Consider the following 17,738-nt stretch of genomic DNA (forward strand, 5'->3'; position numbering starts at 1 on the left):
TCGGTAGGCCTACGGCCAGACAAGTACTACGTTCCTCCAGGGTATATTGATGATTTCCCCCTCCCTTATCAGAATCGATGATGCAGGGAAGGGGAACCAGTCAACTTGCAAGCCTGATATGATTGTACGCAAAAGAGCAATCCTGCTGCAGACGCTCAAAATTGAAGAAGAAAAATTAATACAAGAAGTAAGTTGAAAATTGGTCAGCAGAAAACATATCGAATTCGTCTATGGGCAAAGATATATAGTACTACGTGTCAAAACAGCAGAAGACATGTCCTACTTTTGTTCTCTTTAACTACATGTTGTTTAATAACGGAATTAAACCAACATTTTAGATCATGATAACAAGACATGACAAAAATGATGGAGCGAGTTTCATCAGCTTTGTGCAAGAGGATGAGATTTAAAAGCCATACGAAAAAAATACTTCATCGTTTCTTTTTGGACACATAGTACATGTACATCTTTAATACAGGTTTAACAGTACAACCTGGTATCCTATAAAAAAAAAAAAAAAACCCAAAAAAGATCATAGTTAACCTCCGTTTGATCCGTATATATTCAACTCAGTCGATGCATCTTCCTGAGAATGTCAACATGTAATGCTGTGCAAATTGTTTAACAAGTACAATACAAGTGACCTCAAATAATCGTAGGGAAAACTCCATCAAATTACTGGAAACTAACGAATATTAATGCTGAAGTACGGGCTGATGAAATCCTGACCAGGCCGCAGTTGGTCGCCCCGACGGAGGATATACTAATGGGGGAGGTTTAAGGGTCTAAACCTCATTGTGTGACACAAAATAGGGAAGTTGCCGTTCAGAAAACAACAACAAATGCTGACACCCCCCCCCCCTTCTACTTGGCAGCTAAACCCCCTCTTGATCCAAACCTGGATCCTCCCGGCCCTTCTGATGCCTATGGTAGCGTTACTGTCAGCTGACGTAACAATTCAATTATTTTTCTTGAAACGCGAGCGCACGCAGACGCGCGCACAGGCTTAAATAGCAACATACGTTAAAAAAACACCCTGGGTAGTAACTACGTCCATTGTTTCAAGTTGACGTCACAATTACGACGCACATGCAGTATCCACTTCTACGACGTTCGTCAACAAACACATCAGAACCCTTTTTGATCTCATCGAGCGAGGTTTACCTACTTGATTGGATTGCGATTTTACTGAGCTTTTTGCACCATCTACCCGACAATAATATAGAATGTTATTGTTGAAGCAACTTCCCGTTTGGATTGTTGTAATCATGACCGTTGGCTTGTTGACGGGGCTGATGACCAGTGAAGTGTTGGAGATTCCACCCTCAACACCCACCTACCAAGCCACCGGTATGCCTGACCTGCGTCTGGAGACCGCAACCGGTAAGACGCTCATTTCACCTGCGTCATCTGAAGACCATCTTGCGTTGCCATCTCCTGGCCTGCCTCCTACATCGAGGCCACTGATCCCACTGGAATTCTTCCCTGCCGGCATCGACAACCTTTCTCAAGTCCACTGGCGAGAGCTGTCATCTGATGACACTTGCTGCGAGGTAGCATCATCACCCGCCGCCAATCTTGAGACGAGTATGCCAGCAGACCTGGTACCGGGATGCTTCCCCAAGACCAGACCATCACTGACCGTTGACCTGTCTACCGACCATCATATGACAGCCTCTTCATCGATCAGTCTTCCTCCCGTATGGATCACTCCTGATCCTATGGGTGGATCACCTGTCGAGCCAAACCAAGTTTCCGAGGGAGTATCGACGTTTGTTGATGACAACTGTGCAAACGTAACACGGATTCCTGACGAACTTGTGTGCTCCAGCAAACCATGCCCGACCATCGGCGTGTATCCGGGGTCCTGCCTGGGGACCACCAGTGCTCCAAATGAACCTATCTTATCCGACGGAGCACCTGCTGAAAACCATCTCACTTCATGGAAATTTGCCCTGCATCCGAGTAGCAGCTGCGAATGGAAAACTTCACCCTTCCAGCCTGAAGTACCTTCAGCAGAACCGGGGATAGGTTCACCTCTGATCAACATCACCACCAAGCAGACCTGCGGTTTACTCCGTGGGACTGTGCAGACAGTGACATTCTCCAATAGAAATGTCGCCATGAGTTGGATCGCCGAGCGAGGCCAGCGGGCTTTCAACATCTTGAGCCACGTGTCCATGATGTCCAGCTTCCTTGGATTCCTCCTGCTGTTGTTTCAACTCCTCCAAAAAGGCCATCGCTTCCAATCCCGGAAGACTCCACGACCTCATCACTGCGCTAACAGTCAGCGGTTCCACCTTGCTGATTTTCCCGTTCAGTTGATGAATCGTCTCTGGGGTAAGATGCGGGCCACGATCTTGCCAATCCGCACGACTCTCCTCCTTCTGGTGCTCCCAGTCATCTTCCTGCCAACTGCTGGAGTTTCTGTGCTGGCGTGGATCGTTTTGCTTCTTTGGGACGCCACCGGTAGTCGATATCCTACCATCACATCGTCAGGCATCATCACCGGCCTGAAGAACCAGCTGGTGAACTTCGTCCCATCACCGCTGAGATCCTGCTGCTTTAGATCAAGGCTACCGTGGAGTCATCACATCGGTGCTTTGCAGGTACTGGTGGGGTTGTGGTTCCTGGTCCACCTGATGGAACCACATCGTCTCATCACGGCTAACTTGGCTGTGACCAGCTGCTTTCTCATCATCGCCTACTACATCGGTATCTGGATATTGTTCCAGAATAAGATGAGGACGCAGATAACTTTAAAGAAAACTGGTGAGTTGAACTTTTTTTGTTTGGACATGAATGGTAAATCATCACTAAGCAACTTCAACGAGGTTTTCAGTTTAGACCTTTCGTTGCTTTTATTATGACCAACAACGAATTCTTTCATGTCCATATCCTTGATCATAATGATAGTAAGACTTTTATTGGCAGGTTTTATTAGCATACTTTCTACGTAAACTATCAAGAAAATATCAAGTAAATAGAGAAGAATGCTTTATAGACATGTTTGAAGAGAGAGTGTAAATAAAAATGACCAAAACAAAAACAACCGCTAGAGGAAAAATCCGACATAAGCAAATGACGAGTAAAAAGGAAAAGGTATCCAGTAGAGTAATGTAGGTGTGAGATGTTAACATTTAGACATGGACACTCAAACAGATTCTTTCGCACTTATTGCGGCTATTCTCGTTGATTTTGTGCAATTCCGAATCTCTCCTGTAGAAAAGTCATCTGCAATCAGTTGGTATCTGTTCATTTCCAATAGATGCTCCGTCTTCGTTTACGTCAGCCATCGTCGTCAATGAAAACCCTAACCAGACGGACACGGTGACGAAACAAGCGCTATCGGCACAACATCACCATTGTTGTGGTAAGTGCCAACGCAGTGTCGATTACATTTCAAAATTTCAAAACATGAGGCTGAAGTCTTTAAAACAGTTCATCTAGAAAAGTTCATCTGTATTGTAAAACATGAATAAGAAGGTTGATATTTTCCAATCCAAAAATAAGTGTAAATTTAACTACTCAGCTAGGAGCTTCGTCAGACTGGCAACTGTGACTCAACTGCTTTTTATACCCTTTCTTGGTCGTCATAGAGGCCGTTTTGGGCGTGGTTTGGACTAGTTTTTCATAGATGTAATGAGCTTGTGTGCCCCGTCGTCTTTATTGAGAATGGTCTCCCCCTGCGTCTGATCCATTTTGACCTCATTGAGCTGCCATCTTTTTGTCAGGTTCTCTTAGACTGGTTCCTAGACCAAAAAAAACGGACTATTCCTTATGAATCTTAGGTCAGGTAGCCGTCAGTAATACATTGTTTTAAAAATAAGATCACGTGACTAAAATGGGAGGAATTCCTCCTTTTTCCGAAAATGTCCGAAGTTTGCCGAATTCATTCCGTCGACAATCGGATAACTGATAATTGCCTATTAAAAACTAAAAAAAAACGAGTTGATAATTAATCTACGATGCTTATATTCAAAAAACTTGAAATTCAACAACGATTTTGTACTCGGATCGTATACGAGGGACGAACTTTTGCTGCGTCATGTACTATTTTGAATTGACGACCGTTACCGGCATTTTTGCCAAAACTCGGCGTGGTCTTCATTTGGCTTCGCCTGCTAACAGTGCTATTTGGGTGCCTAACTTTGAACATTCCAGGTCAACACTAGTCAATGTTTTCTTACAAAAATATCAAACTGTATTATCATAACTGTACGATATTATGAAGCAAGTGAGTTATTAAAAAATTTGATCGAAACATTAAAAGCTATAAGTGATAAAGCGAGTTCGGAAACGAAGCCGGGTTTTTAAAAAGGGCCGTCCATGTCGTCATGTTTATTTTTAGCCACGGAGGCTGTCGGACCTAGAATTTAGACGTGAGCGTCGGGAATAATTGTCAGGTCTGGGAACCAGACTAAGGTTGTCTTTCAATCACCATGGCATTGTCCTATTTTTAATTTAATGGCTCAGGGAGGTCATGTGGATCAGGCGCGGGGGGGGGGGGGGGGGACATTCTCAATAAAGACGACGGGGCATACAAGCTCATAACATCTATGAACAACAAGTCCAAACCACGCCCACAACAAAAACGCCCTCGATGATGTCCAAAAAAGGTGTACTGAAACGCAGTTGAGCATTGGACATGGTTGCCGGTTTGTCAAAGCTCCTCGCTTAGGAGTGAAACGTAACTAATAATATGTGAGAAACATCTACACTTGTCTTATTTTTGGATTGGAAAAAACGAACTTCCAAATTCACGGGGCTGTAGTGCTACAGGAGATAAAATGTATAATGGGAAGTGATAGGTATGTGGTAGGTGAAGAAGATAAAATAAGTTTAAAAAACTACCACTTTCAATTTTTTTTTCCTGCTCAGCTGTAAAGCGCAATTAAGAAATGTTTTACAAGCACGATATCAAATCTGGAACACGTTAAGATGTTAATGCGGAATCGAAAGCAATTGTATTCTGCCTATAAAATAGAATGGACGCTCACACAATGTCTAAATCATAAGGGTGCATGAGCTCAAACCCACCCTCTGCCATTGCGATTCCTCTACCCAGCTGTTAAATAAAAACAATTAAAGACGCTTTTTATTTTCCAAGTCTTTGTATCTGTTGCAAAAAAAATAATACTTGAATTCTGAACATGCTTTAAATTAGCATTCTACCACAGAAATGACCGATAGAAGGAAACTTATGCATCAAACAAAATGGCGGACAGTATTGTTTTGTGCAGTGTTACAGAAATCAAAATAGGCTTTGCATTTTTGTCGTCAATTTAAAAAGCTTCGGCTTGGTCAGGCACCGTCTCTGCAGATAGTCGTCCAGTAATAGGGGTGCACACTACCCAAACCTGAAACTTAGTGCGCGCGAGCTCATTAATATTTGTGATCCTACATGTAATTTTGAATAAGAGGTCATTGCGGCCTATCCTTTGGGAACTTTGTAGAACATTTTCTGGAGATCAAGCATTTGTGACTTGTGGCTGTCAACTTGGGGGATTTCGTTCACAAAAAACCTTAACCTGTGGACCTATTTCGCATAGAGGCGGGGGGGGGGAGGGCTACATTTAGACTTTGGCCTACAGATTGGCAACCATTTTAGGGGCGCTTTGGGGAGGGGAATATCAAACAAGATTGACCCGGTTACCACTAATAAAATTGAAAAGAAAAATGTCCTGGGGGTCACAATCCTTAATTTCCAGGGGAAAAAACCTCACCACCTTGCTCCTTTGGAGCGTCATATCACCAGGTGGCGCTGCCTCTGTCCGATTTGCGTTGTTTTCTATGAGCGCGTATTTGGTGTATCGGAACGTGAAATGCACACATTAAGTTTTAGTTATTCTCAAATGTATTTTCTTATATCATAATCTATCGACAATACCATGTCGCGAAATGCGACATGGTACACCTCCCGTCCTCCTTGATCGTTATAATGTAAAGGGGGAAATCACAATCACCCCTGTCTATATGTGCTCGTTTGATTCATCACTGAATGTTACGTTCTCATCTCATGCACCTTTCTTTCGTCTCCATCTACAGATATCCATGAGTCAAACTTCCTGCCCGAATCTTCTTATCCCAACCGCAACAACTCCAACAATGTGCGAGGGAAGAAATCACAGGGGCGGAGATACCGTGGTCACTCTGTGGGCCATCGCCATGGTAACGAGGAAGAAGTTGACATGGAAACTGATGAAACAGACTGGGAAGAAGACATGGAGACGGATATGGATGCGCGTGAAGACAAAGTCATGGAAGTTCACTACGACGACACAGGTTCCATGGAGATAGATGACGTAGACGTGGCTAACATGGAGGTTGATTACGATGATTGTGATGCTGCTGAAATTGCCATGGAGATTGATGATGAAGATGACATGGTTATGGATGTCGATCTGCGTAAGGAGGAAATCATGGACTGGGAGGAGTTGTTGAGGATTCGTGGAGGATGGGATAGCACGGGATTCGAGATTGAGCCAGACCATATCTTCATCAGACAACCAATGTATAAAACCTGGAGCTGTGTCGATGTGAAGACTGAGCCCATGGACTGGGAGGAAAACATAACCAAAGCAGGCTGGAAGTGGCTGAATTTTTCCTTCCGACTGAGTGAGAATACCTCCCAAGCACCAGCAGCATCTCCACTCACAGCATCAAACACGCCACACAGTCTGCCTCCTGATACCACACCACCAACAACACCACCAACACCACCACCACCACCGCCGCCGTCGCCGCTACCTCCTCTTGTAAACGGTACACCATCACATTATCAATCACTAACTGCAGTCGACGTGAATGGATCTCTTACAAGTGCGGGTGATTGCAGACAATCTGACCGAAATCTTCAGACACCGGGTCTTAATCCAGGAGGACCCAATGCTTTAGGAGACCACACCGGATCGACACAAAAAGGACCCCGTAAAAGAAGAGCTCGCTTGGCGAGGAGAGCAACGCATACGATCCTCAGAGTGGTAATACAACATAGACGCAAACGTTGCCGACGTGGAAGCCATAAACGACGACTGGAACTGAGACATTTGGCCTCCTGGTGTGGACTTACTACTCGCGAAGCAGCACGGGCAAGGCGAGGAGAGAAGGTCTCAGGAGGAATTACATTGGCAAGACTCCGAATCAGACAGGATCATGAGACCTCCAAACTCATCAAAGCGTTTACAAAACTCAGACGGACAGACTGCGACATCAAATCCTCCTCAGATGCGCAACTGACATCCAGTGCCTTGGACGAGACGAGAAATATAAGGACGGCACAAAGCGTACCAGAATGCAGTGTGATGGAGAAGCCTCAACGAGAGCTATCAATGAAATTGAACTCAATCCAACCTGCATCTACTGGAAATGTTCTTGAGGAAAATACACCAGAGGCGAATGAACTTGATCCACTCCAGCGGTGTTTGGCGTTATTAAACCTTGTGATTACATCAAGCCAACCTCAGGACGTAATTGGAGATGCGATCGAGCAACAACGAAGTGAGCCTCTCATCAACGAAGTAAAGCTGGCTTCAATAAATCTACACAAGTCACAGAAAACATCTCCAGCTACCGAGAAGGTGCTGGAGAATGTCAAGAAGGAAGCTTCTGAGTTTGTCGGCCCGCATCGGTGTCTGACTCTGACAGATGTTTCCATAAACCTCAGCGAACCTCAAACAACAAGTTATGACATCATTCAACATGTTGAAAGTGATGAAGCTCGTCAACTGTTTGCTGGAAACTTGACAATAGACGATGTGAATCAAGAGGAAAAACATCAGTGCTCGACCACAACCGACATTTTGATGAAACGTAGCTTACCTCGCTTCACTGATGATGGAAACGCAAACCAGCATGTTGACAGCGACATTCTTATATCCGGCTTGCACCAACCTGCCGAGAAGGCGACAGATCACGACGAGGATAATGTTGACAAAATTGTTAGCCTCCATCGTTGTGCGGCATCGATCGATGTTTCCATAAAACCGAGAACACCAGAAGCCACAAGCAATGAAGTGATAAACCAACATGACAAGGAGAAGATGTCTGAACAAAAGCTCGTGTCTCCAACTCAATTACCTGACAACGAGAAACAAAACTCCTTTGAAGGCCAGGCATCTTCAAGCTTGATGCAATCTGCGAGGGACACTAACAGTGGATTCGGACAAGCTAGATTCCCAACAAGACAAATTGACCCAATCGTATCCCTCATCAGCTTATTCATACGACTCAACTTCATTGACTCTGAAATGGCTTCGGATGTGGAATTGCCATCTCGTGGACTGGAAAAAACAGCAGGGGACGAGATGTCACGAGTTGAACCTGAAGCAGAAGAAATGCTGAGCTCACATCCAAACATGAATCAATCACAGCCTCCATGTCCACACAATGATTTCAGAATTGATGTGGACACTCTTCTCGGTCCTCAGCGGTGTTTGAAATCCACTGATATCTCCATAACACAGACAGGATCTCTGGCTGCAAATGATGACACAGTCAACCATTGTAATATAAACGACGTCTCCCAGCCTGATCCTCAAGTAGCTTGTACAGAGGACCCGACAGTAAGCGTAGCTGCGACTGATGATGACGAACCAAAAGTTGAGACATATGGAGCTGGCATAACATCTCTTGATGAACCACAATGCGGACAGCAACATGAGGACAACCAAGGAGCAACACAAAGCCATATTAACGGAGCAAACATGCACAAAATACAGAATAACACCATGCCAACCGAGGCCCTACTACCAAACGATCAAGATGTGCAGCAGATTACGACTGGTGAATTGGCCAGCCAACATGCAGTTGTAAATGGGCTATCGGTGTCAGATCGCACGGTTCCACTACAACCGGCTGAAAGTAATGTTACAGAGCTATCATGTCAGGCTCTCTCTGCAGCCGGCGGTGGGGAACTAGACAACAATACGAGTGAAGATGACGCACTTATAAGCCTTGTCCAAGGTTGGAGTTTAACAGAAAGCGACATGCCTGCGATGAGAGGACGAAATCTTGACGACGATAGAGCATTAATCACCACACAAAAAACATTTGTTGGACGCCAGCCCAATCAACATCTCACACTTTCGGAACCTCTGATCAACGCCAGCCTCATACATCCAGACCTGATGATCTGTGACGCTACAGAACGGACAGACCTACCCAGCGCTAATGAACTTCCGGACCAAATGGGAAGCATGGAAGTGAGCGACAACTTTGAACCCATGGTGACAAATCAGGGAGTGGCAATGCCCCAACAAGAACCAAACGCAGATCAACCCATTAACAACGCAACGAGCTCAAGGGTATCAGCACTGAAACTCACTCTCAAAACTACCAGACGAACATCCAACACAATAGAGCAGATTCGCACAAGGTGTAGACGGATGGCAGTTGAGCGGGCCCGGAGGCAGAGATTCGAAGCAAGGGGCATTGAAGGAAATGATGACGAGAGTGCAGATGATGAGGGCAATTTATGCCTAGTAAATCAGATGGACGCAATGACCATAAGACAACCAGGGAGCAGCGACTCAACACCAACACCACCGACTCCTCAGAGTGACATTCAAGTTCAAGAACAGGCTGAAATTATTCCTGGAGGTGCGTCACCTTCTTTGCCGGGTGTTGACGAAGTACAAGAAACAGCAGAAAGCGAGAAGGAAGAAAATACACTTGGTAACACAATACCTACTACTACGACTGGCAGTGCCACTACCAAACAATCAAGTGAGCAAGAAATCCCACTTGAAGAAACTGTCAGCAGCAGTGCAGAGGACGGAGCACATACATGTATTCCTGCACGGCCTCTCAGCACTATCGTTGGCCCACTGACCAATCAGGACAGGCCCGCTGAAGAAACTACAAACCAGTTCGCTGATGAAGAAGCAATTCAACTGACTGAACTCAATTCAAATGGCAAGGGAAGCAATGATGAAAGCGACATCACATCCAGTGTCAGAGCTTCACCCGAAAACATCTCAAGTGAACAGGTGTCATCCAAGCAATTGGAAACACTACAAGTCGAAGGCATGAGAGCAGTCCAAGAAGAGAGAATCGAAAGGGAGTTGTCGCAAGGACAATTAATGGCGCAGCTGAACTCAAATGGCAAAGGCGTCAAGGTTCCAAGACAAGAAACGACGTTCAGATACGTAAGGCCAAGTAGAAGAGCTAGCTTCACAGTGGGTCCTCAAAGAGATGACGAAGGAACTGACCCAAGAAGCGAAGGTAGCAGTGGAACCTCTCAGTCTTTGAGGTCTCAGTCCCAAATAGGCTTGCGCATTGAGAAAACACGGGAGCGGCGGAGACTACAAGCTGCAGAACGAGCAAGAGAGGCTAGGTTTAAGAACTTCAACCGGGACATTGACATTGACTCCGAGAGCGATGATGAAGTTGAGGGTGATGGAACACCCCTCGAGGATGGGAACAACAGATGCACATTTGACACTCAAATGAATGAAGCAAGTTCTACTGAAGATGTATCAGTGCAGGAAGAAGTGTCGTCGACTGATTTGAGCTCGGACAGCACCGAAAGTACAGAATCGTCAGAGGAAGATATTGGTTTGGCAATCAAAGAAGCGCGAATTGTTACACAACTTCAGCGATTGGAAGTTGACAAAGACAACAACTCAAAGCCAAACAATGATAACGGGCAACCACAAACAGGGTTACCAGGTTTCAAGGCATCAGCGAAAGAACTGCTTCTGAAGTACTCTAGACCGGCGAAGGCAACGCTAACATTCAGGGTGCCCCGGCCAAGCAGAGTTGAAAACGACAGATCACATAGCCGAGACAGAGGGAAAGAATCACAAGATATCGATCACTCATCTTCATCTGCCCTAAGTTCACGATTGACTAGATCCCGGCAGAGAAGGAGACAAGAGGCTTTGGAGCGAGCCAGACTGGCTAGGTTTCGGGCCCGAGGCATCGAGCTTGAGGATGATGACGACGACGAAATGCTCCGAAGAGACTCAGAAAACATCTCCTTGACGCAGAGGAGGATAGAGGAGCAAGCTCAGGAGAGGCAAATAATTCAGGTTGATGGAGAGTTAGAAACACAGGCCACGTCAGAAAACGACGAGATGACCATGTCCGACATGAACGATGAGAGAACTGTGCGAGAAATGAAGCCGGCCTTACCAAAGAAGGGGATACTGAAAAGGAGAACTTATCCAGATATACCATCGGTCCCTGAGCATACCAACAACCAAGACCATGCAAACACAGAGCCTCATGAACCTTGTAATGGAGCATCCAGTAACAACAACGCAACGACCAATGCTGGGACACTACTCCGCCAACTGAATAATCTCGTCGTCGGCACATCAGTTCAAAGCAAGGCAAAGCAAGTGAAACTGAACCTAGAACTGATGCCACAACTGAACTCGAATAACAAAGGACGAGTAGTTCCACCAAAAGCAGAGATTACGTTCAGATACGTCAGGCCGAAGAAGACCGTCCGGTTCCATATGACTGCACAGACTGAGGCCGGCGTGAGATACGGTGAGAATGCCGGCCGCGACAGACCATCTTTGTCATTATCACGTTACGGCACAGAGGAAGCCAGAAAGAGACGCAGGGAACTGTTCTTCCTGAGAGCCAAAGAAGCTAGATTCCGAAATAGATGCATGGATGTGTCGGATATTGACCACGATCAGTAGGACAGTTATCCTGTCTCCATCTCAACTTCCACTGAGTGTCAGTTTTTGTATTATGATAAGAACAGTCTCCAAAGAGGAAGATGGGACACAAAACGGATTGCCATTCAGCCTCCGGAGGAAAATCTCGTTATATTAATTGAAAATACTGTGACCGGTGGATTCAGGGTGGGGCAAGTAGGATATGATGCACAAAACTTTTATCTCAAATTTGAGACGAGAACAAAATAGTTTTTAAAAACGCGTCACGTCAGAATCGAGCAAATTTTCATCGCCTCTTTTCAAAGGAGAACGGGACACGCATCCCTTTGCTTTCACAATTGATCAATTGATCAGCCCCAGCCCTAATCTACTGCATGCCCCCTCCCTCCCCCTCAAAAAAAAAAAACGATTAGAAAATCTACCCTGTAGGACGTTTCTTTGTACAGTGAAATCTTGATAAGTCAAACCGCAAGGGATCGGGAACAGGTTCAAAATTGACTAATTTATAAGCAGAGTTTTGAGTTATACTGTATATACTGTATACTGAAGGGAATGGATTCTTTGATTGACTTAACAGTTGTTTTGAGTTATCAGAGTTTGACTTATCGATATTTCACTGTATTTACATAGAGGTGATTTTAAAATTGTTTTAATCAGGAAAATGACGGCAAAACAATTGAAAACAATACTGACCAAAGTGTATAACATTTCTCAGTGAAAAAGTGGTTCCTGTTTGTGAGCAGAAATTCGTTATGTTTAGGAGAGCGGGGGCAAATTGGACTACTTGAAGACGTTTAGCAACATTCCAAAATACCTACTCACCCTAAACCTCCGGCTATGAATTACAAAATAATCCAACATTGAATGTACAATAATTTGTGATATTGTCGTCGCTTTTATCTATAACACATAAGATAGGAGATTTCCAGTGATTTCCCGATGTCTTTACTATGACTTGTATGTGTATTGTGGGAGACAAGAGTAACACTTGTGATCGTGTAGTTACGGGCCCGGTTCCCTAAAAGATATCAAAATCCTCTTATACTTTGTTTTTGACTTTTCTAGTTGGCGACATTAAGAACATACACAGGGCAGGGTTTCGAATTTTGATGGAAATTTGAGGGTAAAATGATGACGCTACACCGAAAATAGAGATGGCCACCGCGATGTACAGTGAACGCGCAAGGCGCCCTGAATCGCAAAGCACCAACCGTACACCGCGTCGTAATTTTTCCCCAAGAAACTGTTTGAAATTACCCCCAAAAAGGTGTCCTTAGAATTGACAGAAGTCTGCTTTAGGTTAAAAAGGTAATTTCTGAATGATAAAAACACTTTTGATTCTAATTTGATCGAAATTGAAGAGGTGCCCGTAGCTACACGATCTCCACACTAACTTATTAAGACTACTGATGACCATGGAAAAAACTTCAACCCTTAGGCCTAATTGCAAATAATAAATGTGCGGGAGAAAAATTATGTGGGTAGACACTTAATCATACTTTTTAAAAAATAAAATCAGGTTTATGACTGATTAGGCCTATGTGAAATTTGTAGTTATGTAACGAGTACATTTTAAATACTTCGAAATGAAATTTTGGAAAATGAGGGAATTCAAAACAAAACCATAGATTACATAAAAGACTTTACTTCCAAATAATGAACAGGAAAATACGGATTTAGTTAAGTTATTAATCTAATCATGATAAGTGTTAAAATTCGGGTTTCACGACCTGGTTATGTTGAATTTGCAATTTTTGTAATACATAAACTGTATAGTTAGAAATGAATAGTATGGAAAATGATGAAATTCAAAATAAAATCACAGATTCAATGTAAAAACCAAAAGTTAACTGTGAAGTTATCGTTCCCCGATTTGGTTTTATTTGTTCATAAAGAAACTGGAACCTCAAAGAAAAAAATTATAGTAAGCATGTGACATTTTGAAAAGTTGTGCACGACTCAGTGGCCTCAATTTTTTTAAGACTTCACGCTTTAAAAGAGCAAGTAGGGAACTATCACCTCACGTTTTGATATCATGAGGACTTTCAAATTCTCACTATTTACTAGGCCTATCTTTCCTTCAAGCCCCAACTTAAGTTTTCTTCGGGCCACTTCGCTCTGGGCGATTAATGATAGGGATATTTCTGACTCGGAGCCTTTAGGCCAAAAAAAGTCTCCGGTTTCTGGTATGGAGCTTGCCCCAAAAGTGGTGCGGCGACGCGGCTTTTTTTTTTTGGACTTTTTTTTCTTCAAATGTCGGCTGATGACTGCAAATGGTGCCAGACTAAGTTTAGTGCAAAACATATGGGAGTCCAGAGAGGCTACATAAAGCTTATACTCGATCGTAACCCCATCTTAAAACACGTTGAAATTGTGCAGCAGCAGGATTCCAGTCAAACCAGTGAGTTTGGCGGTTTGGAGACATCATCTCACATTGAAAACAAAACTTTTTCATTTTGCCGACGCGCATGGCTACGGCGACGCGCGCGCATATCAGAAACCGGAGACTTTTTTTGGCCTTAGAGAAACAATAATTATGCCAATGTGAGGTCGACCGTATGTATGGTATGAAATCCCTTGTACATAATATGAGTATTTGAAACACTGTGTGATAATGCTGATCTAACTTTTGACACAAGACACAAGAAAACAAATTAGTTGCAATTTCCAGATTGCTTAAATTGCAGACCGTTTTATTTTCTAACCGAACTTTCAAAACGCAGGAGGAACATGCGAAACGAAGTTGAAGGTAAAAACAAACACAGAATGGATCTTTAACATTAAAATTGTGAAGCTGTGTGAGATTCATTAAACATAGCTTGGAAACAAAACATCTGGAAAAAGAAAACAATGAAATAGTTTGGAACTAGACACATTTTTTAGAGCTGATCTTTTAGGAACGATGTAAACAATGTTACAAATTTTCAAAACCTGTTATTAGCTTTAAATTAAAGTCTTAAAAAAAAACAAGCAAGCGTAAAAGAAAACAAAAAAGTGGGACATGAATGCAAGATCAATTTTATTTGAGAAATGTACATAATTGAAGAAAAGCTAAAAAGATTTTCAGAGAAAAAGAACTTAAGTGCGATTTTTACACCGGATAGGGAACATTTTTTTCCCCGAAGTGTGGAGATTAATCCAAACGTCTGTTGTTGTTTGTTTTACACTTGAGGCGACCTAGATCTTGTTTACTCTACCAAATATCTCTTTTGCATATAATTCGCTTGTCTCGTTTGCCCTATAGACCCTCGATTACAAATGTCGGTCTGGTTTCTGACGTTCTATAGTCCCGAATCGGGCAGGCCAAGGCAACGGGCCGAACTGGAAAACACATTTCACAGAAAAGCCGCAAAATGCAGTGCTAAATGCAGCTAGGGTTTAAACCACTGGAAAACGGCTGCTACCCCCAACCCGCAAAAAAAAGCAAAAAGAATTCACATCATCACGAACACATTTGAAAGGATATTTCGTAAGACGTCCTTCAAACATTCAACATGATGGAACAAGTTTGAAAATATTGTATCAAAATGCGTTTTAGACTCTTTAGATACAAATAATGGGGTCTGAGAGAGGATGTTTAAAAATGTATGATTTTTTTTCTAATCTTCTTACATGATGCACGTTTTGATAAACCCCGTTCCCATCTTTACTCCGGCTCCGTCGTCGAACACATAAACTGGTTCCCGTAGCATATGTGCATCTAATATTTTAAAAAGAAGTGACTCGAGACTTGACTTAAAAAAAATGACTTGGGACTTGACTTGACTTGTGAAACATTGACTGGAGACTCTACTTGACTTGGAAAACAATTGCCTTGAGACTTGACTTGACTTGCTGAAATTTGACTTGGGACTTACGGAAGAGTTAAAGGGCATAATACAGACTAAAAAAGAAGATTAAATCATAATTATGACTTATATCTCATAATTATGACTTATTATTAAGTCATAGTTATGACTTATATGTTATAATAATGACTTAGTATTAAGTTATTATTATGAGATATCCTAAGTCATAATTACGACTTAATACTCAGTCTGAGAATAAGAATTATGACTGAGTATAAGAATTATAACTTAATGATAAGTCATTATTATAAGATATGTCATAAATATGACTTAATAATAAGTCATAAATATGAGATATAAGTCATAATTATGATTTAGCAATTACTAAGTCGTAATTATGAGATATGTATCATAATTATTACTTAATACTAAGTCATTATTATAAGATATAAGTCATGACTTATTTTTTTTTTTTTAGTTTGTCTTATGTCCCTTTAACGCTTCCGTAGGGACTTGACTTGGAAAAAAATGACTTGGTTAATACAACTCTGCATTATTAAACAAGACCACCTGCTAAACTAGTGAACAGTGTATACACTATGACCGTTTTCAATTTAATAATTGTTCAGACATCTCACTCACATGGCCGTCGCGAGGGGGGGGGGGGGGGCAAGGGGGGCACTTGCCCCCCCCCCCCGGAAAAGCCAAAAAAAAAAAAAAAAAAAAAAAAAAGAGGCGCGAAGACAAAGTGGTGTAAATTTAATGAGTTGGGGGGGGGGCAAAATGTCCCTGCCCCCCTCTAAAACTGATAAATCGAGAATGTGTTGAGAAATACAAGCATTTTTTGGCCCCCCAAAAATGTGCCCCCCTCTAGAAAAAAATCCTGGCGACGCCCATGCTCACTCAGTGGCTAAACGATACGCTCTCAGCTCTGAATGAAGAAAAGTCAAATCATTCTACAAGTGGACTCCATATACGCTCCGTCAATCCATAGTAGCGGCATGTACTAGAACTATAAGCAACTATAGGCTCAGTACAGGTTAAACCATTGCTATGACGTCACACTATTGTTAAAACTGTGGATTCGGATCTACGAATCTCTTACACTGGTCACAAAGTGTGGATTCGGAACGAAGAATCTTTCGTAAAGTGTGGATTCGGAATTACGAATCCACACTTTGAACATGTCGGACAATTGTTCCCCATAATGAGCCTGAATAGGACCGTCTGCGTGAAAATTTGTTTTCCGAAAATTACCAATGCATCTTCACTGTCACATTCGCCGCCGTCACTGCAAAAACTACTTTAAATCAGAAAGAAATCGTCGTCTGAACTATCCATTTTGTCGTAAGGAGCCTATACACACAAAATGGCTTGGTTGTACGGGTGTGGCGATACACATGCTAAACATGCCAGGGACAAATGTTGCAACCTGACGCCACTTCCGCACTTGTGTACGAAGTGTATGGAGAGTCATTTCAAGTATTTCCTAACAAAATTTGAAACATTTCTCAGTCCCAGATTCATGTATTATCATCATTTTTGCAACGAATGACCTTCATTGAGATGATATATGAAGCAAAAAGTGGCGTCAGGTTGCAGCATTCTTTCCAATACTTCTGTTGACGCAATGGTTTAAGTCGAAGAATACACTCGCAAGTGTGGATTCTTAATTTACGAATTCACTCGGCGCTTCGCGCCTCGTGAATTCTTAAATTACGAATCCACACTTTCTCGTGTATTCTCCTTAACAGACACAATTATGTGGCTCGGAGTAATTGCTGCGAAGAACATTTTGTGTGGTTATCATTTTCACAAAGCTTAAATGGATTTGCCCATTTGTCATTGCCCATAGTGCACTTGCAGGAATATGGAAAAGTAATATGTCATCGGCCACTTTTTCCAAGCCGCATATATGACTTATTATAAGTAGAAACCGTATTTCGAACAATTTCCAATGGTCCCCTTACCGTGAACCCTTGTTTATTATTTTTCAACTTAGGAAACCCAAATGTTTAATAAACGTTTGATTGTCATAATAGAAGAAAACCCTGTGTGAACCCTACCCTTTCCGACCCAAATAAATAAGTATACAATGAATGTTGACAGTCAACATTCATTATTATCGCACAGGATCACCGCACAAGATGAAACACGGCGTTACATACGCCAGACTTCAAATCAAATATACATGTATACAACAGATTTTGGCAGTCAACAGCTAATTTTCACCCATGATCATCTGCACAAGATAAACATGGGGTCACGCACGCCAGATAAGCGGAAATGACGATCAGCTGGTGTTCAAATAAAG

General features: G+C 42.7%; 1 protein-coding gene across 1 annotated transcript; it reads left to right on the forward strand.

The window, feature by feature from the left end:
- The first annotated feature begins 1,150 nt into the window (after window positions 1-1,150).
- Window positions 1,151-12,130, forward strand: LOC119743765. Its single transcript, XM_038220055.1, has 3 exons — window positions 1,151-2,772; window positions 3,269-3,373; window positions 6,049-12,130. Exons 1-3 carry the CDS (start codon window positions 1,269-1,271, stop codon window positions 11,655-11,657), a joined length of 7,218 nt encoding a protein of 2,405 aa, XP_038075983.1. The 5' UTR covers window positions 1,151-1,268; the 3' UTR covers window positions 11,658-12,130.
- Window positions 12,131-17,738: the final 5,608 nt, after the last annotated feature.

Source organism: Patiria miniata, unplaced genomic scaffold, assembly GCF_015706575.1.
Source record: "Patiria miniata isolate m_02_andy unplaced genomic scaffold, ASM1570657v1 HiC_scaffold_12, whole genome shotgun sequence".
In the NCBI taxonomy this organism is placed as follows: domain Eukaryota; kingdom Metazoa; phylum Echinodermata; class Asteroidea; order Valvatida; family Asterinidae; genus Patiria; species Patiria miniata.